General features: G+C 59.6%; 1 protein-coding gene across 6 annotated transcripts in view; it reads left to right on the plus strand.

Annotated features, from left to right (window-relative positions):
• Window positions 1-24937, plus strand: part of DIDO1 (death inducer-obliterator 1) — a 42406-nt gene that overhangs the window by 7355 nt on the left and 10114 nt on the right. For 4 of the 6 annotated variants that reach the window (XM_051829427.2, XM_051829425.2, XM_070051622.1 and 1 more), the window contains exons 2-16: window positions 6435-6567; window positions 7169-7272; window positions 7903-8749; window positions 9232-9553; window positions 10751-10945; window positions 11441-11651; window positions 19510-19972; window positions 20056-20215; window positions 20674-20790; window positions 20879-20983; window positions 21312-21447; window positions 21635-22166; window positions 23143-23296; window positions 23777-23866; window positions 24473-24668. In XM_051829427.2, coding sequence (XP_051685387.2) covers window positions 7905-8749; window positions 9232-9553; window positions 10751-10945; window positions 11441-11651; window positions 19510-19972; window positions 20056-20215; window positions 20674-20790; window positions 20879-20983; window positions 21312-21447; window positions 21635-22166; window positions 23143-23296; window positions 23777-23866; window positions 24473-24668 — 3526 coding nt within the window. In that variant the 5' untranslated portion in view covers window positions 6435-6567; window positions 7169-7272; window positions 7903-7904. Of the gene's footprint in view, window positions 1-5010; window positions 6071-6434; window positions 6568-7168; window positions 7273-7902; window positions 8750-9231; window positions 9554-10750; window positions 10946-11440; window positions 11652-19509; window positions 19973-20055; window positions 20216-20673; window positions 20791-20878; window positions 20984-21311; window positions 21448-21634; window positions 22167-23142; window positions 23297-23776; window positions 23867-24472; window positions 24669-24937 lie in introns of those variants that run through there. The other 2 variants (XM_051829426.2, XM_070051621.1) reach the window with 2 other exon arrangements.

Genomic DNA, 24937 nt, shown 5'->3' on the forward strand with positions numbered 1-24937 from the left:
GAGCCCCGGGTTTGCTCTCCGTGCTGCTGGACGTCCGAGTGGTGTAGACACCTCGATAGAGCAGCGTTTTCCCCAGAGTGAGGTTGTTGAAGAAAGCGCTTGCTGGGGGGGAGGGGGTGGAACCGGGGGTGGGGGAAGCGCCTCTGAGGAGCCCAGAGCTGAGCTGGGTGAGCAGGGCTGGTGTGTCGCCTGTCACTCTGCTGCAGGCTCCTCCCACAGCAGTGACCGCAGGGACGCACTGCCGTCTGTGCTGATGGAAAAGGACTCCGCCTGCCGCTGGTGGCCCTCTCGCCCGAGTTAGCCCTCCCCCCTGGTGGGGCCGCGGGGTCGGAGTGAGCCTCTCCCCACGCCCACCCAGCTCCCCAGGCCCGCTGTCCTGCTGGTGGGGACTGGGCTGTGATGACCGGACTGTGGAGGTCGTCAAGGGAGCCGAGGTCCAGATGACAGGGAAGTGCAGCACAGGGTGGCCTTGGGCTGAGTCTGGCCGGGTAGACCCTGGCCAGGGACCCTGCGTTTTCCCTCCTTCCCACCTGTGCTGAGTGACGGGCGTTGCTGCTTTTGGCTGGACTCTGTCACACTCTTGCTTCCTGAGCAAACTGGACAAGGGCGGTTCCAGCTGGAATGCAGATATGAAAATTCTTCCCTTTGGATTTTCTGTGTCCTGAGGCTCGGGGGGAGGGGGGAGGAGCTGTGCCCTTCTCATCCCCCCAGCAGCCCTCTGGAGGCGGTGCCCTTACGGCTCCCCTGCAGCCTGGCGGGTGACCCCTGCCCTCTGCGGCCGCTCTGCTCCCCACCCGGGAGGCGTAGACATTACTCCTTAAACACCTTGTAGTAGTAAACCCGTGACACCGACGTGAACTCTGGCCTGCCTGAGCGGTCTGGTGGGAAAGGGGCCTGTTTCCTGCCTGGCGGCAGGTGCATTCACGTGGAGGCGCTGCTGTTGTAGAGAGCTCCGATGTCTGCCGGGGGGGGGGGGGGGGGGCAGGGAGAGCGCTGGGGAGCTAGTGTGCTGGCGGCACCTGGGGCCACGCCGAGCCAGCACCCTGGGAAGGGGGTTCCTTCTGGGAGGTTGGAGGTGTCTGAACTGTGACTCAGCGAAGTCTTTGCTGAGTCAGAGCTGGTGTCCCAGGCACACCGGCCCCTGAGATGCGAGGGCTGGGGGTGAGGAGCGCTCCCAGGTGCTGAAGGGGACAGCGCTTTAGCGCGTGACCAGCAGGTAGGGTGGCCGTGCAGAGCGGGCAACGCTCAGGATCAGGGTGGAGCCCCAGGACCCAGGGACCCCGGGCCTTTGTTCTTGAGCACCCCACCTCTGATGGGCCACGGGTTCCTTGTTTTTTCCTTCCTTCCTTCTTTCTTTCTTTCTTTTTTTTTTTTTTTAAGATTTATGTATGTATTTAAGAGTGGGGGGGGGCGGATTGTCCATCCCCTGGTTCACTCCCCAGATGGCTGCAGTGGTCTGGAGCCGGAGCCTCCTCCAGGTCTCCCACGCGGGTGCAAGGCCCAAGGACTTGGACCATCTTGTACTGCTTCCCCAGGCCACAGCAGGGAGCTGGATGGGTAGAGGAGTGGCGGGACTCCCATGGTGTCTTAAGGAGGGTGCGGCTGTCACTGGAGGGTGACTCCCGCTCTCGTAGGAAGCTGTTGCCAACTCCTCACGCTGTTGGTGGGAAGGTGATGATGGTACGGCCGTTACGGGGAGCACAGGTGTTCCTTAAGAGCTAAAAATGGAGCTGCCCTGTGATCCGGGAGCCCCACTCCTGGGTGCAGCACCGTTCACACAGCCAGGTCCACCGGGATGTGCGGGTGCAAGGGCCACAGCTGTCACGTGGGTGAGGCTGGAGCTGTCGGCTCAGCGGATTGAGCAGACACGGAGACAGTGGCTGTGTGCCCTCAGGTGGGAAAGCTCACCGCAGGAGGCCGTGTGTCCCGGTTTGCCTTCATCCAGTCCACATGGCCACACCTGTGCCCTGACACAGGGGACTTTTAGGTGTCGGTTACAAAAACTCTTCAGGTGGGAGAGCATCCATCACCCTGGGATGTAGGATTTGGGCCAGCATGTCTGTAAACTGTGTTTTCCTACTTGCCGAGAGGCGAGATTAGGGGTGGTGTCTAATCATTCAAGAACAGAGGGCGCCTCTCCTTTTTCCTCCTTCTCTTCATCTGTTCAGTGAAGTCCTTGCGAGCTTTGGGGAGGTGGCTTCCGGCCCGCGTCGCCCTCAGAGGTCACTGGTCCTGCCCCGGGCGAGGAGGGTTGCTGTTTGTGCACTTACCTTAGGTGGTTCAAGCACAGACGTTTCTCGGGAGAAACTTGGTGGGCTTGCTCCCAGGTGTCCATGGTGATGCTGCTGCCTCCTGAGGACGGAAGTGTGGTCCCGCAGTGCGGGCAGGGGTCGAGCACTGGGCACCTCGGCCCCCTGTGCGCCCAGCCCAGCATTTGCTGCTGCAGACCTGCGCGGTTCTGTTGGAAGGAGGCGGAGTCGGCTCTGGAAATGGTCCCGCCTTGGGGTGTCACGTGGAACTTCCAAGCATATTCCCAGGAGCGACTGTCAGTGAAGACTGCGTTACAAGCGTCTTGTATTGGCTCACTCTTTTTCTTTAATTTCTTGCAGTCTAAGACAGCTTTTTTAAACACTATGCTTTCACGCTTGTCTTTCCCCGCACGAGTGGTGTTAGCACGTCTGGAGTAACAAGGCCGCGGCGGCTAGACTGCGTCTGTGGCCTCTGCCCTCGCTCTGGTGAGGGAAGTCGAGAAAGCGGTCCAGGTGTGCTGGGTTCTGATGGCTTGTGGGGTGGGGACGTGGGGCCAGGTCGGCGGTAGCCTGCTCTGATGCGGCAGCACCACCGCACGTGTCCGGTGTGCTTCTCCACGGCGTTCTTGGGTGCAGACAGCTGCAGGAAACTGCCTCTTGTTGAGACTCGGGGGACACCGTGCATGGCGCAGTGGTCAGGCCAGCGCTTGCAACACCACCGTCCGGTATCAGTGCTGGCTGCAGGCTCAGCCCCGCTTCCAGTCCAGCTCCACTGAGAGTCCCTGGGCCCCTGCGCCACGTGGGAGACCTGGGCGGAGCTCATACTGGCCCAGACCTGGTTGTTGTGGCCATTTAGAGAGCGAACCAGTGCCTTGTTTCTCTCTCTTGCTCTTTCAAATAGAAAAAATGGAGTACTTGTCTTTCAGACAGTGGAGGGGGTAGGTTCACTGCAGATGCAGAGGGGAAATCCGGCCGTCTTGTGTTAAGCCAGAGATCTGCAGAATTATAAGGCAGTCTCCGGTTTTTGTAGATTAATTTATTTGAAAGGCAGAGAGAGACAGGTTTTCCTTCACTAGTTCACTCCCCAAATGGCCACAATGGCCGGAGCTGTGCCGATCTGAAGCCAGGAGCTTCTTTCGGGTCTCCCATTGGGTGCAGGGGCCCAAGCACTTGGGCCATCTTCTGCTGCTCTCCCAGGCCATAGCGGAGAGCTGGGACTCAAACTGGTGCCCATACGGGGTGCCGGCACTGCAGGTGGCAGCTTTATCTGCTACGCCACAGCACTGGCCCAGTCAGCCCCACTCTTAACACAATGTTTGTTACTGGTTTTAGAACTGACATTACTTTTATTTAAAAAAAGTATTAGTGTGTAATGGGTTTTTGTATTTTAAATTTAAATTTTTGGAAATATCAGTATATGTTCCTCATAAACTAAAGCTCTTTGGAGTCCTCAACTTTTATTTTTAATTCCTTCATTTGAGAGACAAGAGTGAGGAGGGGAAGGAGGGTCCCGTCTACTGGTCTGCTCCCCAAAGGCCACAAAGGCCAGGGCAGTGGAGAGCCGGGGACCCAGTCCAGGTCCATACGTGGGTGACAGGAACACGTCTGCCTGCAGCCCCCAACTTGAGACAGGACACAGGCGTTCAGTGAAGGGGCGCCCCCGGTGGCCCCAGGGTCTGCATCCTGTGACCTCACAGGCCCCAGGGTCAGAGCTGTCCAGGATGGGGGTGGTAATCACAAGTTGTCCGTACTTGAGTCAGCAGGAGCGGTTTTCAGCTGAGCAGAAACTGTGTGCTCAGAGGCAGAGCGAAGTCAAGTCAGGTCCCTACAGTGCTGCTGGCCTGGTTCCCGGTCCCTACACGCCCGCTGGCGTGGTTCCCAGTCCCTACACGGCTGCTGGTGTGGTTCCCAGTCCCTACACGGCTGCTGGTGTGGTTGCCGGTCCCTACACGGCTGCTGGTGTGGTTGCTGGTCCCTCCACGGCTGCTGGTGTGGTTGCCGGTCCCTACACGCCCACTGGCCTGGTTCCCGGTCCCTCCACGGCTGCTGGTGTGGTTGCCGGTCCCTCCACGGCTGCTGGTGTGGTTGCCGGTCCCTACACGCCCGCTGGCCTGGTTCCCGGTCCCTACACGCCCGCTGGCCTGGTTCCCGGTCCCTATACCACTGCTGGCCTGGTTCCCGGTCCCTATACCGCTGCCGGTGTGGTTCTCTAGACGCTGTCTCTCTCCATTTGCGTGATTGCAGTTTTGGTGACATTTCTGTGACATATGGAATTAATGTGTAAAATTAGAAATTTTACGTAATTTGTTTTACTTTTGCCTTATGTGTACTTTATTTTTCTTTTACTTTTGTCTTGATATCTGTGGTTATTTACAAGCTAACTAGAATTTTATAGTTTTGTGTTGAGAAAATTATAAAGACAATTTTGCAGATATGTAGCTATCCTGAAAATCCTTTTTCTCATCATAACAGAAATGATTACATTTGACAGTTTCAGTTGTTCCAGAACTCAGATGCAGAGTCCCTTAGTTTTCAGATTCACATATGAATCGCAGTTTTAAAAGGGGCACCTTTATTTCCGAGAACGCCTTCATCTGGTTGCTTTCATCTGCAAGCGCTCAGTGTGGTGTCGAGAGCACAGGTTTAGCTGTGTGAGAGAGAGGCCTGCATCCCATTTCCCAGCGCCGGCTGCTCTGTCCTTCTGATCCGGCCTCCTGTTGCCCCGCAGGCGCAGCAGGCGACGGCCCAGGTACTTAGGCTCCTGCCATTCGCGTGGGAGCCCAGACACAGCGCCTGGCTCCTGGCCCTGGCACAGCCCAGCCCAGGCTGTTGCTGGGGGAGTGAACCAGCGGGTGGGATGCAAGAGAGAGAGCTTTAAAACTTTATTTGAAAAGTAGAGTTAGAAGGGGAGCGAGCGAGAGAGAGAGAGAGAGAGAGAGAGAGGGGTCCTCCATGCACTGGTTTGACCATCACTTCCTCCCCACATGACTGCAGCCCTGACCAGAGCCAGGAGCTGCGTCGGGACGCCCGCCTGGGAGCTGGGGCCAAGCGCTTGGGCCGTGCCGTGTTAGCAGGGAGCTGGATTGGAGTGGAGCAGTCAGGACTCAGACCTGCGGCCCCGTGGGATGCTGGCGTTGCAGGTGGCGGTTAAGCCCACCGCACCACAATACCAGTCCCTGAAACCGTCTTTGAAAAACACTCGGGCCGGTGCTGTGGCGTAGTAGGTCAGACCTCCTGGCGGCTCCACTTCTCATCCAGCTCCCTGATAAGGATCCTCGCTAGGGAAGGCACCAGAGGATGCCCCCAAGTGCTTGGGCCCCTGCACCCGCCTGGGAGACCTGGGAGAAGCTCCTGGCTTTGGATCAGCCCAGCTCCGGCCGTTTGTGGCCATTTAGGGAGCAGGCCAGCAGATGGAAGACCTCTCTGTTTCTAATGCTGCCTCTCAAATAAATAAAGTCTTTTAAAAAATGTTCAGTGTTGTGAAATACAAAGTTTATATTCAGCCTCTTCTGAATAATTTGAGCCCTTGAAGCAGTCATTCAGACATCGGCGTCGTTTGGCTGATCAGTGAACTCTGAAGTCTAAATGGTTGCTGTCCCTTTAAAGTGAGCCGCGTCAGAATGTGGGATTGTCCTGCCGTCACCTGGGAGACCACAGTTAGAGGGGAGGCAGTTGGAGAAGAGCAGGCAGGGTCCGAGGCAGGCTCTGGCCTGCAGAGGGTCACAGCTATCAGGCCTGCGGACCTGGCGGGCGCACAGGCCCGGCGTGTGCGGGTGGCTGTGTGGAGCACGCTCACAGACCCCACGCCACGCTCGCGTGAGGTAATGATGGGGGTCGCTCCTCCTTGTTTTTTTCTTGGTTTTTAATTAAAGTGATGACATAGTTGCAGTATAGAGAATTTTTAAGAATTACGTTCGTGTATAACTTTATTGAGCTTTTTCGTTTTCTGACTGATTTCCCTGCTCAGTGTTGGGTTTTACATCTCAAAAGTAGGCCTGGCCCCTGCTGTCCTGGGGCGCCGTCCCTCGTCCCTCGTGGGGACTGGAGGCCGGCTGCACTCTTGTGACCCTGGCATTTTCACCGTCACCCCGCCGTGCAGAGGAGGAGGTGGGGCTCGTCCATCAGCCCTGTCGTGGGCTCTTGTGGTCACTGAAGAGCTATGAAACGTTTTTCATTTTCTTGTAGGAGCAGTTGTTGGAAATACGAATCCTGTTCCTTGTGCACAGGCTGGAGGCCTGGCCCTCTCTAAGAGACTCGCCGAGATTTTGCTGCATTCGGGACTTCTGGGAAAAGTGTCCAGGCGCTCAGCGTTGGGCAGGTAAAGTATTGCTGGTCTTACATGGTGGGATAAAGTTGTGTTTTCTGTGTCTGAAGTGACATCATTTGCACTGGGCACATGTGGCATTCGTGTTTATCTGAAGCGTTCTCAAGGTCAGTCGGAGGTGTTCAGGTGAGTGCAGGCGTCTGAGAGCCAGTGCCCGCGACTGCGCTGCCCCGGGGAGAACTGAGAACCCCCCCTCCCCCCATGCACGCTCCACTTGGCCGAGACTGAGACATCTTCAGTAGAAATTTAAAGTTGCTTGAAAATCAGGACTTGATCCTCTTCGAGACAGCTATAGCTGTCAAATTGCCACAGAAAGCTTCCTGGAAGTGAAATTTGTATTGGGAACGAGCAGTTGTGATCAAGGTGATGAATGAGCCCTCTGCCGTGTGTCTGGGTCTCACATGCAGACCCACAGCCCTCTCCCCCACAACCCCATCTGCTCCCACCCTGGCGGTGCTGCTCAGGGGCCTCTGGGTGCTCTGGGCAGCTGCGGGTGGCCTGAGAGTGGGGGTCAGACGCACAGCGTGGCCAAGGCGTGGTCAGGAAGAAGCGGAAGCTGCAGGTCGTTCTAAGTTCGTGTGTTTTCTGCTTTTAGGGTTCATTGTGTGCCTTGTCCTAGCATGGAACGCGGCGTGAAGCCGGGGTCACCCTCAGCAGTTACATGGGATTAAAGCCTGCACAGCTGGGAAAACTCTGAAGGTATATACTGCCTTTCTCAGCTCTTGTGGTTTTAAGCAAGAGTGCATGTTTTTGCAAACTCCTCTAGCAGTCTGAGGAAGAATGGGGGAAAGCTGTGCACGTGGAGACTGTGGGCTCGGGGGGTCGCCCCTGCCTGGCTCAGCCTGCAGCAGGGCTGTGCGGAGGGTCCCGGCTGGCTCCAGGGCACAGTGGGCCTGCCTCTCCACGCAGGCTCCAGCAGGCTGGGCAGCAGTGCTCCAGGGGCCAGGGTGGATGTGGCTAGGTCGGTTACAGGCAGGGCCAGCCTGACCCGGTGCTGGGGACCTGCGTGGCCTCAGGACTACCACATCGAGTGCCTTGCGTGATTGGTGCTGCCGCTCGCTGCCTGTCGGCCTATGTCCTCTCATACAGTTTTGCTGGCTTTGCTTTTTCTGCTAATGCTGGCGACAGAGCCAGGACAGAGCCGGAACGGCCGTCCTTGTGAGTTGCCTACAGTCACCTCCCCGCCACACTTCCTTGTCAGAGCTCTCAGGCTCGGCTGATGTGTGGAGCGGGGCTTCCTGTTAGCTGTGCACTTGATGGTAGGCGGTGCTGGCCGTGTGACCTTTGAACTTGTGTGCTGGTCGTGACCCGATTACATTTCATCATTAGGTATGGATGATTCGGGAGACCCGAGCAGTGAGGAGGCCCCCAAGGCCATCAAGCCCACAAGTAAGGAGTTCAGGAAGACGTGGGGCTTCCGGAGAACCACGATTGCCAAGCGTGAGGGCGCAGGCGACGCCGAGGTGGACGCTGCAGAGCCGGCCCCGCAGCCGCAGCCGCAGCCGCAGCATGGCCTGTCCTTGCGGCGCAGTGGCCGGCAGCCGAAGCGCACGGAGCGGGTGGAAGAATTCCTCACCACGGTGCGGCGCCGGGGCAGGCGGAGCGCCCCGGCCTCCCTGGAGGACGGCACGGAGCCAGCGTCCTGCCCCGTCACCGACGCCGAGACCGCCTCGGAAGGGAGCGTGGAGAGCGCCTCCGAGAGCAAGGGTGGCTCTGCGCCTGGGGCCGGGCCGGCGAAGGAGCGACTCGCGTCTCCTGAGAAAGCCAAAGCAGGTGACGAGGAGGACGACACCTCCGACAGCGACAGTGACGGCCTCACCCTGAAGGAGCTTCAGAACCGCCTGCGGAGGAAGCGGGAGCGGGAGCCGGCCGAGAGGCCCGCGCAAGGGGCCCCCAGTCGCCTGAGGAAGAAGCGGCGGGAGGAGGACCCCGCAGAGCCCCTGCACGCGCAGGCCGGCGCTGCTGCTGAGCAGGTGCTGCCCAGTGCCCAGGAGCCCGAGGCTGGCCGAGGGGCCGTGTCCCAGGTGGCGGACGAGGGCGCCGAGAGTGAGGCCGAGGGATGCGCGGCACAGGGAGTCGAGGAAGAGCCCAGGAACACGGGGAGACCTAAGCCTGAGTGCGAAATCTACGACCCCAGCACCCTGTACTGCATCTGCCGCCAGCCCCACAACAGCAGGTGGGTTGGGGAGTGGTCAGCTGCCCCGGCCTGCAGAGAAAAATGGCGCTAGAGGACGTTGCCTGTGTTTGGGTTTTACAGGAAGAGTCCTTGTCAGGACTGCGTGGAGGCACGCTGTCCACTCTGGGCCTGGACCTGGACAGCCCTTGGGGTGTACAGATTGCCTGGAGCCTCTGCAGGGTCCGGGGCTGGGTGGTGGTGGGGCGTGGCCCGGCTCCAGGGTAGGACGGGTGTGGGTGCTGTCGGGAGATGCACATGGAGACGTGGGGTCAGGACAAGAAGCAGATTTTAGTGGGGTGTTGGGATCCAGAGGAGGTCAGGTGGGATGATGGTGGTCCTGCTCCCTCCTGTGGATGTGACGGTGGGCCTGCTCTCTCTCCTGTTCTGTGCATTTCTGATTTTGCCCTGTTAGAATGCTAAGCCGAGTCTTGACTGTGCACTACAGTGGCTGTCCCCCTCACCTCCCGGTGTCGTGGTTTCAGGTTCATGATCTGCTGTGACCGATGTGAGGAATGGTTTCACGGTGACTGTGTGGGCATTTCTGAAAATCGGGGGAGGCTTTTGGAGCGGAATGGGGAAGACTACATCTGCCCAAACTGCACAATCCTGCAAGTGCAGGCCGAGCCCGACGCGGAAGCCGCCGACCAGCAGGACGCGGGAGTGACCCCCGGCAGCGCGGATGGCACAGCCCTGATGAGCATGGGAACCGTGGAGCAGCGGGCCAGCGAGGACCAGGGCATCAAGGGGCGGATCGAGAAGGCCGCGCACCCGAGTGGCAAGAAGAAGCTGAAGATATTCCAGCCGGTGAGTGGGGGGCTGCCCTGGTGAGCCGCGAGGGACTGCCTCGTGGTTCAGACTTGCTGCTGACAGCACAGCAGTGCAGACCTGGAAGCGGCTGTCACACCGTCCAGCCGTGCCGGTGCGCGAGCCTCACCTGAGTATCGTTGGTGTTGCCGGGCACTTTGTGTCGCGTTGCCGCGGTAAACGTGCACCCCGTGTCCCCTTCCAGCACCTGGAGCGGCTGCCACTCACACCAGGAGCCCAGGGCCGGCGGCACTGGCGTCAGCGTGGCCCTCCTGGTGCTGGTGATGGCGTTTCTTTGCTGGCCGCTGTTTACCCAAGTCTCCCGCTGGGGTGGACACCTGCTTTGGGCCGTGGGCCTTTGTCACGTGTCCCACGTGTGCTGCAGTCCAGTTCCATGGTGGGGGGATGGGACGGTTGTGGCTCCGCAGGTCTGCGCCGTGGCCGGCCTGCCATGTGGCCTGTGCAGTGTGCAGGTGGGCACGCTGCAGAGGTGGGCGTGTGGCCTTGCTGCCGTGGCCACGGCTGTCGTTGAGAATCAGCAAAAACAAGAAGTATCAGCAGGGACGTGAGCTGCGGGGAAGGCCCTTAGTTCCAGTCTTCACTCTCCATGTTGTTGACAGAAGCCCAACTTTTACTCTAAGTACAACCTTTGAGTGTTTGGAGGAAGAATAAGTATCTTGACTATTTAATTCGAGAAATGGCAGTTGGAGAACACGTTACTGTGTATCTGTTCTTTTCCATCAAAGCGTTCTCTCCGGGCCGTGAGCGGAGGCAGCCGGGCGGGCTGTCACGGTGCTTCCCAGCCTGCAGGCCAGGACGTGTGCTCTCAGGAGGTAGAAGTGTCCGGAAGCGTTGTCCAGCATTTAGTCTGTGGCATACACATACTAAAAGTTGTTGGTTGTCTGAACGTCAGGTTTAATTGGGTGTCCCCCCCTTCACAGGGCAGCTTAACTGCAAGGCCGGCGTGGGGTCCCCTCTGGAGAAGAGGCCCAGTGCCTCTGGCCAGCGATTTCTGCTGGCAGAGTCGGGGCCTGGATGGCACCTGTAGAATCCCACGAGTCTCCCTAGAGCAGAGCCCAAGGCTCGATCTTGGGGTGGGGTAGAATTGGAAGCAGCGTCCTCGGCACCTGGTGACTCACAGACGCTGACGGCCAGGGTGGCCGTGTGCGTCGCTCCAAGTGCCCGCTTCCTTCCCAGGTGGCGGAGGCTCCTGGGGCCGCCAGGTGCATCGGCCCTGGGTGCTGCAGCACGGCGCAGCCGGACTCCGTCTACTGCAGCAGCGGCTGCATCCTGAGGCACGCCGCCGCCACCATGGAGCTGCTGCGCTCAGGCCCCAAGGAGAAGGCGAAGCTGAAGGCAGCAAAGCTCCGTCCGCCCACCTGGAGCGTGCAGGTGAGTCGGCCCGGGGGCGGGGCAGCCGCGCAGACGGCGCTGGTCTTTCCAGGAGCTGCCCTGGGTGGGGGCGGGGCCCTGGGCTGCTGTGCGTCTCTGGGGCACCACTGGGAAGCAGCCAGGGGGGTTAGAAATCAGACTGTGCCAGCCCTGCCGCGATCACGTGTGTGACACACGTGACTCGTGCTGCTTGGAGAAGGTGGCTGGCTTCCTTTCAGGCTGTTGTTTAGCCTTTAGACGGCTGGATTTCAAGGCTGATATTTTTAGTGCCGGGATTGCAGAAGCCGTGGGTGCGGCACACTCAGGACGGTGGTGCTGGGGCGCCCGAGCTCCAGACTGAGCTGAGGAGACGGCACCCTCACGTGCACCCTGCTGCTGGGGGCTGGGGGCTGAGGGCTGTGCCGGTGCACGGGCTCAGGGTGCGTGAGGGGCCTTCAGCTGACCCCAAGAAGCAGTAGTGACACCTTAATGACCGGGGTTTTACTGGTTATCCAGGCAGGCATAAAAATCTCTTCTGTACACAAGAGACCTGCTCCAGAAAAGAAGGAAAACCCAACAAAGAAGGTGGTGCTGGCCCCTCCTAGGGGCGAAGCTGTGGGGAAGGAGGCGCCGAGCGAAAGCACGCCGTCCTGGGCGAGCGACCACAATTACAACGCAGTAAAGCCGGAGAAGAGTGCTGCGCTCTCGTCGGCACTGTTGTGTAAATGTATGTATGACCTGGGGCTGGCCTCCCGGGCCCTCCCGCTCACTCCGGAAGGCGCTTCCTGGCCTCTCCGGGACTGGGAGCTGCGCTGGTGTCCTGACGCTGGCCCTGAACACGGGCAGCGCTGTCAGAGCTGGAAGCACGTGCCGGTGTGCAGGATGCCCTTTGACCCCGTGTGTGTCCCTGGTGTGCGGGACGTCTGTCAGTCTTTCCTCAGCTGGCAGCCTCGTGCTGAGTGTCCCTGTTAGCGTCTCTAGTCCGTCCGCATTGCCAGGCTCTGGTAAGTATCCCTGTGCCGCACAGCGAAGTCGGAACAGACGCACCCTGGCCAGCGCTCGAAGCTCATCGTGTGAAGTGTGGTTCTTCCACGTTGCCCACCGTCATCACTGCTGTGGGGCCCTGCACTTTAGTGTTCTGACGCTCAGTGAGGCGGTGGCCCTCAAGAGTGACACTGGTTTTTAACTGGATACAGATTTTCTCTCCCCCCATTCACGTACCACACACCCACCTAACACACGCACGCGCAAAGGCTGCTGCAGAGCCGTGGTGAGTGACAGCAGAGCGCCCGTCCCGAGGGCCAGAGGGTCGTGGCTGGGGAGGGGTAACTTCGTGGCTCCTTGGGAATGTTTGGACTTGAAGTGCCCTGCCCCACTGCCGGATCAGTGAGGTGGACGTCAGCAGAGCTTTGGATGCCACGCCCACCGTGGCTCTGGTCTTCCCAGATCGTCAGATGCATAGGCACCGCTTGCAGCAGCAGGACTGTTGCCCGCTCAGTTCCTGGGTGTGCTCTCGTTCCTTGTGCCTTTTACAGGAGCACCAGAGGTGGAGTAGCCCTGAGCCCCGCGATCAGACAGGGCTGTGTCGTCTGACGAGCCCTGTGGGTGGTGCACTGTGCTCAGGCCCCTGAGCCCGAGAGCTAAGTGCACGGCCTCCACGAATTGCATTACAGTGATTTTGTTTTTCTTTTTTCTTTCTTTTTTTTTTTTAATTATTTATTTGAAAGGCAGAGTTGCAGAGAGAGGAGACACAGGTCTCCCATCCACTGGTTCACGCCCCAGATGGCCGCAATGGCCGGAGCGGAGCAGATCTGAAGCCAGGAGCTTCCTCCAGGTCTCCCATGTGGGTGCAGGGCCCAAGCACTGGGCCGTCTGCTGCTCTCCCAGGCACAGCAGGGGGCTGGACTGGAAGAGGGGCAGCCGGCACGAGAGCCGGTGCCCATGTGGGGTGCTGGGCCCGCAGGCGGAGGCTCAGGCCATCGTGCCAGGGCACCGGCCCCTGCAGTGACTCCTGAACACCTTCAGTTGTTGCAGCTGAGAATTCCAGGCAGCACGTGGCTATCTGCAGTGACACCCGTGTCCACGGCGTGACCTTTGTCACAGCTCTCAAGGGTGTGTCAGTAGGCCTGGCCTCTGTTGCTTACAGACACAGCAGTGAAGGGAGAGCACCCAGGCCCGCAACCCAGTGCAGCAAAGGGCCATCTAGTGCAGTGCAGTTGATTCCTGGCTGCCAGCCAGAACGGGGGAGTTTCAGGAGGCTCTGCCCACTGGGGGGAGGGGATGGGGTGGGGGTGGGGCACTAGGTCTGAACCGTGGTTTCCTGTCTCCTCCTGGGGGCTGGGTCCTGTGCATTCCTGCTCTGATGTCTCCCAGCCCCTCCCTTTCCTACTGTGAGCTCTCAGTGGAGCTGCTGTGCTGCGTGGCAGGAGGTCGGGACTGACGGGTGCCTGCGGGACCTTCCCAGTGCACCCACCTCTCGGCTGAACTGACGGCGCAGCACGCACGTGGAAACAGTCGCTTCTGATCTGTTACCCCAGAAACGCCATCTCCCCATGAGCTGATGGCAGGAGAGCAGGGTCTTTAGTGACTGAGCCCGACTTCAGCCGTGGGGAGCAGAGCGGGGCTGCACCCCTCCCTCTTCCATCTCTTCTCCCTGGGGCAGGACACACTATGGGCACTCACACACAGTCCACTGGGGCGCTGCGTCTGGGAGGACCTGTGTCCTGCCTCCCTGGCAGGCGCTGCTTGGGGTGAGAGCCCGCCTGAGGCCAGCGGGGGCTATGCTGCTGGCCCCTTGTGAGTTGGCTGACGCTCGGCTCACCGTGCACGAGGAGCCCACGTGGCACAGCTGAGCGCCACCGCTGCTGCAGAGGCGCACTGGGCAGCCCTGTCCTCCCCGTGGGCAGCTGGGACAGAGGTGTGGACACAGGCCCAGCTGCTGGATGTGCGGGCCAGGGACCGGTGCTGCCCGCGGGAGCCGCAGACCTTCACGCAGGTGATGCCGTGGGCGTGCAGCCAGCCCTCTGGTTTGTTGTTCAAATTGCTTCTTAGGACTTTGTGTAGTCTCTCTAGCTTACGGAACGATTGTCATCTTATTATTTCTCCACAAAATCACATTCCTTTTGTTTCTGTGTCCTTATTCCATTTTTCCCTCTTTATATTCCCACTGTTCATCTCCGTTATTGTCAGGATGTGGTGTGGCTGTAATCCTCCGAAATGTTCCTGATGCGCTAGGATTCGGAAATGGAGCCCTGGTCCTCGTAGCATAATTTCTAGTATTTGGGACTCCTTAAGCTACAGTAGAGGATCCAAACAGGCTTTGATAAACGGATTTCTAAACCTCATTTCCTTTTGCGGTGGGAGAGAGAGTGAAAATCTTTCTTAACAACTTTGTAGACCCAAACCCAGATGCCTCGCTGTGCACAGCCCGGGCGGCTTGCAGGGCAGCCTGCCCAGGGAACACGCAGAAGGACATTGCACCGAAGCCCTGAGAGGAACAGAGCCCCTGTCAAGTATCTGGGGTGTCGGTGGTTGTGCAGGCATGGGGGGGGGGGGCATCTTGCTGGTTTCATGAGCAGCTTTTGTCTCCCTCATCCAGAGTTGGTGATAATAAAACGAGGAACCTGACTTTGTCTCCCAATTAGAGGAAAAAGTCAAAGCTTACGCTAAAAGAGTTTAGCTGAACAGCTATCTTTGAATGTTTACACAGCTAGAATTCTGATTTGTCAATAATGCTATGTTAGAAGTTTAGCCTTAGAGTAGCCTACTAAGAAGTTCAGGTTAGGGAGAGGTTGCACATCTCCTTGGCCATGACCCTGCAAGGGGAAGCCCCCTCGCCCGTCTTCAGGTGCCTGTGCCAAGGCCACCCTGGGGGAGGTGGAAGCTTCTGGCGGGAGTGGGTGTTGGGCCCACGGGGTCCCCCCAGCCCACATGACCGTCCTGCGGCCTGGGCGCTGCGGGTCTGCTCACTCCGAAGTCTGTGCTCCAGGAAGGTCCCTGTCTAAGGGCACAGGTCTTCTCGGGACGCCTGCGGTGATGACCACGCCACGTGGGCTCCGGGTGTATGTGAAGTTCCGTAGTACGCTTCTCTTGCACATCAACACCTGCCTGCTCATATTCTTGGCTTTTAAAAGAAAATTTGCTGAAAGATTGATGTATTTGAAAGGCAGAGAGAGGAGGGAGGTCCTCCATCTGCTGGTTCACTGCCCAGACGGCTGCAACAACCAGAGCTGTGCCGATCTGGAGCCAGGAGCTTCTTCAGGGTCTCCCACGTGGGTGCAGTTGCCCGAGCACTTGGGCCATCTTCTGCTTCTTCCCAGGCCACAGCAGAGAGCTGGAGTGGAAGTGGAGCAGCCGGGACTTGAACCAGCACTGCAGGCAGTGGCTTTAGCCGCTATGCTACAATGCTGGTCCCTACTATGTTTAATTTTTTTGATTATATATTTGAAAGGCAGAGTTACAGAGAGGTGGAGAGGGGTCTTCCATCCACTGGTTCCCTCCCCAAGTGGCCACAGCAGCTGGAGCTGGGCCGATCCAAAGCCAGGAGCTTCTTCCAGGTCTATACTGGTGCAGGGCTCAAGGATTGGGCCATCTTCTGCTTTCCCATGCCAAAGAGAGCTGGGTTGGAAGTGGAGCAGTGGGACTCAAAACAGGTGCCCATATGGGATGCCGGCACTGCAGGCGGTGGCTTTACCTGGTTCACCACAGTGCCTGTCCCATTTTTTAATTTATTTGAAAGGCAGACAGTCTTCCATCGGCTGGCTGGCTCCCCAGATGGCTGCAATGGCCAGGGCTGGACCAGGCTGAAGCCAGGAGCATCTCCCAGGTCTCCCACACTCTGGCTGCTTTCCCATGTTCATTAGCAAAGAGCACCAGGACTGGAACTGGCACCAGGTGGTGGCTTTGTCTACACCACAGTGACGCCCCAGCTGTCATTTAAACGAAGGTTGGACACGCTGCAAACCTGAAGTTTCCAGCAGGAAGACTGTGAGCGGTAGCCAGCTGTGATCTGGGTGCCATCAGCCTTGAAGCTTACACTGAGTGTGACCCTGTGGGCCTTCAAGGGGAGGGTTGTGGCCTTGTCACGGGCTTCAAGTAGGGCACAGTGCAGGCGCGGACAAACCTCCACTAAGACATGCGCTTGCGGAAGCAGCCGGGTGGCTCAGGACAGCAGCGACTCCCCTCCCAGTGAGTGTTGGTCTGGAAGCTGGGCACAGCCGTGCGCAGCCAGCAGACAACTAAGTGACAGCGAGTGCTCCCCTGCCTGTGGCCCCTCCACGTCACATCCTGGTGGTCCACCCTGAAGTGTCATTTGATGAATTCTTTGTGTGTGACCAACCCAGCGCGAGTCGTAGCTGAGAGTGCTGTATGTGGAGCTCGTGCCACGAGGTCGTCTGCCCCGGGAGACCAGGGACTGCACAGCTGCGAGGGAGCGCGACCTGGCCGTGGGTGCTGCTCACACGGCTGCCGGCAGCTGCAGAAGCATCGCTCCGTGCAGTGTTGCTTCCTCCTCAAGGAGTCAGTCCGACAAGGCAGTAGCTCTCTACCTCTGAGACAGACAGAGAAGCTGTTTTCTCTGGGTGCTGTCACCTTGATCTTTCACACGGAGCAGCTAGCGCAGGGGGCAGAGTCCTGGGTTTTGGCCTGAGGCACTGTTTCCGATGGGAGAGCCCTGGCTGGAGGCTGCAGCTCCTTTGTCCCTGGGAAGCTGTCCAGCGAGGAGGGGAGGGGCGTCTGAAACCCTCTCGGTGCTGCAGTCCCCCTGGGCTGGTGCACGGGGTCTTGGTGGAGGCCCACTAGTGCCACCCAGTGACTGGTGCTGCTGCAGCGCCAGCCTTCCCAGGCCCGACTCCTGGTTTCCTGTTTCAGGAAAGCCGGCCAATTGGAGCCTGCTGGCTTATCCCGGCACACCAAGGCCAGGCGCAAACAGTTTCCCTCACAGACACGGCCACAGCAAGCTTGCTCCAAGTTCCATGGTGTTGCCTGCCTGGATACACTTCCTCCTGTGGCTGCTGAGGGCTGAGCTGCCTCGCCAGGCAGGCCTGGGAGGGAGGGAGGGCAGCAGCAGGGCTGGCCTGCACAACACACTGAAGAGCGAACTAGAGTCAAGAAGTTGCAGATTTGGGTTAACAGCATTTGAAAATCGTTGTCCTTTGAGCAGAGGCCAAGCCAGGCCCAGCCCTGGCCGTGCTGCCCCTGCTGTAGGAGGAAGAGCACTCAGCCCTGGCCCGAGCAGCTGGGCAGGACTTCCAGCGTGTCACACGCTCTTCAGACGTGTTTGCTGCGTGGCAGATACCAGCAGACCAGCTAGCTGGAGTCCACCAATCTGGGAGGCTGTTGCCAAGTTCATTTACCTAATCAGCTCAGTGGTGTATCGGGAGTGGCAGTAGGGGGCGACAGAGAGACGGTATAGGAGCGGCTGGTTTCACGGAGGGCGGTTGGGCTCCAGGACGGGTGACTCAGCCTTGTGTTGGGGAAGTCCTAAAGGTAACGTCTAGACTTGGATTTCCCCCAAGAGGGAGGACATACATCAGTGGAAGCTCTGGTCTCCGTGGATGGCTCATCTAGACCTGGGGTTGGGAGAAGCAGTGTTGACGTGTGGAATTAAGTTTCTGATACGAGAGTGTAATGCCCTGGAGGTTGGCCTTGGGTCGCGTGGCGCAGCATCCTGTGTGTGACGCTCGGGGTGTCCTGTTGAGGCCCTGGCTCTGCGCTCAGAGCAGCAGGGACTGGATGCGCTCTGGCCTCAGCTTTGAGCTGGCCAGTTCATTCCCGGGGCACAGCCCTGTCCTTGCTGCAGACATGCGCCCCTGCCCTCCGAGAGCAAGGCCTTCGGGGGTCCCTATAGCTGGAACTCGGGCATCCTCTCTGCTAGGTGCTGCTGCCTTGGAGCGAAATCTGCACGTCAGAAGTGAGTGGGCATACTGAGGTCCAGAGTCCCCCCGCCACCCTGAGAAATAGCTTGGGCACCCAGCTTTGAGGGGCCTGTGACCTGCTGAGCCCTGTGTGTGGGGGATGGGTGTCCCATTATTCTGCTTTGCCAGGCATTGTCATGGCTTTATAGTGCCCACCGTGTAAAAACCCAGCTCCAAAAAGGGGTGCTGCACTTGGAGAGACAGCAGTTGGGGGTGTGGGTTCACCCCCAGGCAATGGAAGTGGGAGAGGGCAAGGCAGCCCATGCACTGGCCCCTCACTGGTGTTGGGGGTGTGAGATGGGACTGTACCTGCTGGCAGCGGTGGGCTTGCCTTGGTGCATTGCCAGTGGGATGGTATTTAGGAAAAAGCACAAGACCTGGTGATGCCTGCCCCCACCTCCCGAGTAGTGCTAGTGCAGGTTTTGTTAAGGAACCTTGTGAAGTGCGGGAAATGTGTGGCTCGCAGGCCTGGTGCTGTGTGGTGACGGTGCTCAGGCTGCCAGGGAGGGGCTGACAGCCAGCCCCCTGCCCGCACAACCAGGCCGGTGGCAAGGCTGTGGCCTGCGGGGACCCCGGGAGCAGCTCTTCAGGAGGGCAGGTTTTCCACTCAGGCCCTCACAGACGGGGTCTCAGCTCTTTCCCAGGTTTCTGGGACTCTTTGGGGATGGTGAACACAAGCAATGGGAGAGGAGTGAGGGTTCATTTGTTCTTAACTCCTGGGTGAGAGGGCATCTCCGGGGCACGTGGGGTGCCAGAGGGAAGGCTGGTGCTGGTCCCTGAAGCCCAGGGACTCCCACCGCCCAGAGCTCGTGGCGCTGCTGCGTGGACTCCGGTGGTCTGGTCAGGTGGGGATGGCCTCTGTCAGGTGCGGACATGCAGAGACTGGCCTTTCTGCTGAGCTTTGGGCCACAGCCCTGTTGGCGCTGAGGACGAACGACACACGCCGCGTTGAGTCACAGTGCAGCGTTGTGACTGGGAGGGGATGCAGCGGCATCGTTGCGTTCTTGGCCCGGCACTTGGTGTGGCTTCCCCGTGTCGCACATTCCTGTCCCCTTTCCATGCCGGCGGCGGCCTCGTCTCCTGCTGGCTGAGCCAGTGCGAGGCCTCCTGGGTCCCTCAGAGGACGTGCGTTTGCCCTTCCTGGGAAGGCTTCCAAGTGCAAGTTTGCCGAGGATCTCACCTGCGCACTTAATGGTCAAAGTGCCATTCTCCGTGCAGCCTCTTGTGGCACTGGACTTTGTCCTTGAGCTTGATCGCTCAGCTCATGGTTAGGTGCAGCCTCTGCTGCTTGGCTGGTCAGCCGAGGTGAGAGCGTCAGTGCAGTGAAGGAAAGCATTTACGTTCGCGGTCCCAGATGCTCACAGCCTACAGGAGCCAGGGACTGAATCCAGGTCCCCAGGTGGGAGACAGAAACCTGCGGCTCGAGCCACCCCTGCTGCCTTCCAGGGTGCACACGAGCAGGGGGCTGCAGTGCAGGTGCCCCGGTCAGCGTCTGGGCCACTGCGCTAGACCGCCGCCCTGCGTGCTCTGCAGCAGTGTGGTCGCGTGACCACTCCTGGCAGCCCTGAACCATGCTCTCCTGTATTTTAAGTTTGTCCCATCGAGCGTGCCTCGTGTGCACTTGCTGGCCACGCCAGCGCCCTTTCTCACGTGCCTCCTGCTCTGTTCTAGCTGTGAAAGAAGACAGAAGAGTGGAGGAGAAAGTGACGACGGCAGCAGCCTCCAAGAAGACGGCCCTCCCAGGTTCCTCGGCGAGCAGACAGACAGCGCCCAGGAGTCTCCTCCCAAAGAAGTCTCCTCTTGGTGGCATGGTGGCCGCCAGGCCAGTCATTAAAAAGGCACCCTCTGGCTGCAAGGGCGCCATCCCCAAGAGACCGTGGCTCTCGGCCACTCCCTCGGGCGGCGCCTCAGCTGCCAAGCAGGCGGGACCCACAGCCGTCCCTGCGACGGCCGCCTCCAAGAAGGCACCGGGTGCTGCTCTGGCGGGAGCCGTCAGGAAGCCTGCGGCGACTTCCGCATCGGCAGCCTCTCCGGCCGCCGGACGCCTCGGAGCCGCGAGCCCTGCACCGTCCCAGCCAAATTCACAAATACGGCAGAACATAAGGCGCTCCTTGAAGGAGATTCTGTGGAAGAGGTGGGCTGCCGTCCTGTGCGGTGTGCTGGGTTCCAGGCGGCCCCGCGGCGCGAGAAGGTAACGCCTGTGCTCTCTCTGCTCAGGGTGAATGACAGCGACGACTTGATCATGACGGAGAGTGAGGTGGGCAAGGTCGCGCTGCACATCGAGAAGGAGATGTTTGGCTTGTTCCAGGTCACAGACAACCGCTACAAGAGCAAGTACCGCAGTATCATGTTCAATCTGAAGGACCCCAAGAACCAGGTGTGTGCTCGCCCGGCACGGACGCCGCAGGGCCTTCTGGGCCCGTCGGTGGCCTCACTGGCTCCCTCGGTCACTCGCTGCACCACGCTCAGACCCCAGGGCGCCGCGTCACTGCCTGCAAAGCAAAGCTGTGGCTGCGTCGCGGTCCTGAGCGGGCACTGCCTCCTGCAGCCGCGGGGCGAGCCTGGCTCAGGGCCTTTGTGGGGGAAGGACAAGCTGCCTGCCGGGCGGGGTCCAGTGCTGGGGTCTTGGGGTGAGCCCGGACGCCAGCTGTGGGTCCCCAGCATGGGTGGCATCCCCTGGGTGCTGGCTGCTGCCTGGCACGGTGCCGCCTTCTCTGGCTGCTTCGGGTCTTGGTCCTGTGACTGCTGTGCCCCGTTTTCCCGTGCCCTCTCCAAGCTCACAGACACAAACACAAACAGTTTGTGAACAAGCGAATGAAACACGTTCGTTTGTAGGGGCTCTTCCATCGTGTTCTGCGTGAAGAAATCTCCTTGGCAAAACTTGTGAGGATGAAGCCAGAAGAACTGGTATCCAAAGAGCTTTCCACGTGGAAGGAGAGACCGAGGAGACCCGTGAGTCCCCTGGGACAGCGGCGTGGGCGGGGCGGGGCGGGGCGGGCTGAGCGTCTGCCCGGGCCTCACCCTGTCCTTCGTGTCCTAGGCGGTGGAGCCCAGAGCCAGGCTGCATAATGGGGGCAAGCGGGTAGTTGCTGTCCAGGAGGCCGCCCCCGACATGGAGGATTCTCCCCCCGTGTCGGACTCGGAGGTGAGTGTCCGGGTCTGCTGGAGCTGCCGTTAAGTCGCTGGGCCAGGTGCTGAGCTTGTGGCAGGTATTTGAGGGTAAAAATCTGTGAAAAATGCGTGTTAAGAAGAAAGGAGTGGAGATTGCCCTTTTTTTGGCAGCAAACGAGATGTATCTTAATTCCACTTTTCCATGAACTTCAAGCAGCCACGTGTGCTTGGATTTGATGTTTTTTGCACCAAAACTTTTAATTCTGTTTTCTCCGACTTTGTGACTCGCCCTCGTGGAACTGTCTGTTCTGTGGGTTCTTCCTGGCCGTGAGCTTGGGAGAAACATGGCTGCTACTTCGCAGGAACAGCAAGAGGCCGTCCGAGCTGCCCCTGAGCGGAGCACAGCCCCCGCCCTGGACGTCTTCAGCAGCATGCTGAAGGACACGACGAGCCAGCACCGTGCGCACCTCTTTGACCTGAACTGTAAGATCTGCACAGGTGAGCGTAATCGGCGGAGAGGGCAGTCGGACACAGAGCGGTGCTGCGCCTCCTGCAGCCAGTTGTATTCAACCCCTGGCTTTGTCCCGTCGCCTCTGGATTCTTCCACAAAGCCCTGGCCCGCTGGGGCGCGCTCCCTGCCTTTGATCTGCCGGGTTTTCACGACGTCCCTTCTCCTGTTCCTCAGGTCAGGTCGCGTCATCGGAAGAACCCGCTCCAAAAAAGCAAAAATTGTCAGCCTCCGCTAAGAAGGACGACCTGAAGTCCAGGGACGGCAGCGCTCCCCCGGACCCCGCTGCCAGCCCGGCTGACGACGAGATCCCAGAAGCCCCGCCCGGAGAAGCTGCCGAGCCCGACCTGGAGGGCACCTCGCAGCCACACCTGGAGAGGAAGCCGCTCCCTGGGCCCCCGGGAGACGGCTGTCCCGAGCCGTCCCCACTCGAGGGCCTCTCCGCCTGCCCAGCCCCCGCTGGGGGTGGGGTGGTTACCACTGTCACAGTATCGGGCCGGGACCCCAGGACGGCTCCAAGTGGGTCAGGCACAGGCATGGCCTCTGCGGCAGCCCACCTGGACAGTCCGCACGCGATGGAGAGCAAATCAGATGTGCCGAAGCCTGCTGTGACTTCTGTGACGGTGCCCAAGTCCATACTGGCTAAGCCTTCCTCTTCCTTGTCTCCGGACCCACGGTACTTGTCGGTTCCACCGTCGCCAGGTGTCAGGTGTGTGGTTCTCACGGACAAGCTGAGAGCAGTTTGTTTTGATTAACAAAGCAAAGGGGAGGGGCCGGCACCGTGGCTCACTTGGTTAATCCTCTGCCTGCGGCGCCGGCATCCCATACAGGTGCCGGGTTCTAGTTCCGGTCGCTCCTCTTCCAGTCCAGCTCTCTGCTGTGGCCCGGGAGTGCAGTAGAGGATGGTCCAGGTGCTTGGGCCCTGCACCCGCATGGGAGACCAGGAGAAGCACCTGGCTCCTGGCTTCGGATCAGCGCAGCTCCGGCCGTGGTGGCCATTTTAGTGGGTGAACCAACAGAAGCAAGACCTTTCTCTCTGTCTCTCTCACTGTCTAACTCTGTCTGTCAAATAATAAAAAGGGGGGGGAGGGTACTCAGTAGCTGCGACTCCAAGATTTATCCAGAAACAGAAACACCACTGTATGCTTTCCAAGAGGCGGTTTTTAGGATGTGTAATTGTCTTTACAGGTGGGATTTTGTTGTTGGTTTCTAAAAGATTTATTTATTTATTTGAAAGGCAGAGCTAGATCTTCCACCCCTGGGTTCACTCCCCAAATGGTTGCAGTCGCCATGGCTAGGCCAGGCCAAAGCCAGGAGCCTCTTCCCAGCCTCCCACACGGGTGCAGGGACCCAAGCTCTTGGGCCACCTTCTGTGGCTTTCCCAGTGGAGCAGCCACGTGGGTTGCTGGTGCTACAGTGGCGTAGCCCGCTGTGCCACGGTGCTGGGTCTTGGAGGTGTGGGTTTTGAAAACTGAAATTTGAATCTGGTTGAGCACATTTGTAGTGTAATCAGCTTGTTTTTCTCTGACCAAAACGTCCACTTGTGTAGTTTCATTTGCATAGTTAATTAGCAAAAGTGAACTTGTCAGACCTGGCAGGAGCTCACTTCTGCTTTTCTGGACACGTGCGTGTCCGTGCCGGGAAGCTTCCTGTACAGAGGGGCTCACGCTCTGTTTTGTTTCCAGTGTCTCCGGCTCTCGGTCCCCCCCGGAAGGAGACACGAGCCTGTTCTTGTCTCGCCTCAGCGCCATCTGGAAGGGATTCATCAACATGCAGGGTGTGGCCAAGTTCGTCACTAAGGCGTACCCTGTGTCTGGGAGTTTGGATTATCTCAGTGAGGTTAGCACCGAGAGTGCGTGTGGGTGTGTGCGCGCCTGTGTCGCTCGTGGGAGTCCCGCACAAGATCTCACCGGAGAGCAGCGTGTGCCACTCCCACCGCTCTGGAAACGAACGGGCTGCTGGGAGGAGCCAGCGGCTGGGACGGAGCAGAAGCTGGACAAGAAGCTGGGGGCCCTGGTTCTCCGTTCAGGGGGGCGGTGACCGGCTGTGAGCACGGCCAGGCCCGTGGAGCCTGCTGAACGTGGGGTCTCCTGCTGCCAAGTGGGCAGAACGGGAGGAGCGAGGGTGCCGCGGCACCTGGACTGGGGCGGATGCGCGTGAGAGCGCGCGGTGCTGGGCGGGGTCTCCACGCACGGCCCCGTGTGGCAGGTCGCCTCATGCCACCTTGCCTTTGGTGGCGTGGGCCTGTCATTGGTTCGGTGGCTTCGTGCCTGGAAATGGCTGTACTTCCTTTGCTTACCCAGAGTGCTTTCTGTTTAGGACTTGCCCGACACCATCCACATTGGCGGGAGGATTGCGCCAAGGACAGTTTGGGATTATGTTGGCAAACTCAAGTCTTCCGTGTCCAAGGTACCTGCTCACAGCCGCGGCACTGCTTGCCCCGGCGCTCCCGTTGGGCTTCCGAGCCCACAGCCTGACCCAGCGATGCTGTGAGAGCGGCTGAGCCCTCGGCAGCGGGACTTCTGACGGCTCCAGCGTGTGCCGCACACGGCACTAGCAAGTGTGTGCGCTTCACTTTTCTCTAACGGCTGAAGGAGCAGACGGTGGGGTCGCGGCAGTGCTGCGGCTCAGGCGCTCGGTCGGGGCTGAGTTAGCACCGCGCGCACCTGCGCCGTGGCACGTGGAAAGGGCTGTGGTGGCTGTCCCGTTCCTGAGAGGAGTCTGGAACTGTCCTGGTCTCAGCGTGTGGTGAAAACTTCGTACCACGCGCTGCCGGGCTGCCCCCAGCTGGCACGCAAATCTGAGGTCGGGGTGTGGACAGAGCAGTTCCAAGTTTCCTGCAGAAAAACAGGTGTGAGCCCGGCACCGGAGCTTGAGTGTCCTCCGCCACGGGGCCGTGCCGCTCGGTGTGCTCGGCTCAGCCGCTGGAGGCGTGCGGGCTCGGTGCAGGCTGGACAGCGCGTGCTCTCCCGGGCAGCCAAGGTGAACGCTCGCCGTCCTCTGTTTGCGTTGCAGGAGCTCTGCCTGATCCGCTTCCACCCCGCCACGGAGGAGGAGGAGGTCGCCTATATTTCTCTCTACTCCTATTTTAGCAGCCGTGGCCGCTTCGGTGTGGTCGCCAACAACAACAGGCACGTCAAGGACCTCTACTTGATTCCGCTGAGTGCCAAGGACCCGGTTCCGTCCAAACTCCTGCCCTTTGAGGGACCAGGTAAGCGCCCACTTCCTTGGTGCTGAGGCGCGTGGGACCCACGCCTTCTTCTCACTGGTGGGCTCCTGAGCGGCTGCCGCAGGCGCAGAGGGCGGCGCTGCACGCTCCTGGGCAGTAGCAGACGTGGTCTCAAAGATGTTAGTGGAGAGGGATGAGCCGCAGGCTGAAGCCAGGACCAGGGAGAAGAGGGGAGGCCTGGCTCTCGGTCCTCCACCCTGGATGGGTGAGCCTGGGTCCCTCGGGCGGCAGCACCTCAGCCGGTACTTCTC

This window comes from Oryctolagus cuniculus, chromosome 11, assembly GCF_964237555.1.
Source record: "Oryctolagus cuniculus chromosome 11, mOryCun1.1, whole genome shotgun sequence".
Classification (NCBI taxonomy): domain Eukaryota; kingdom Metazoa; phylum Chordata; class Mammalia; order Lagomorpha; family Leporidae; genus Oryctolagus; species Oryctolagus cuniculus.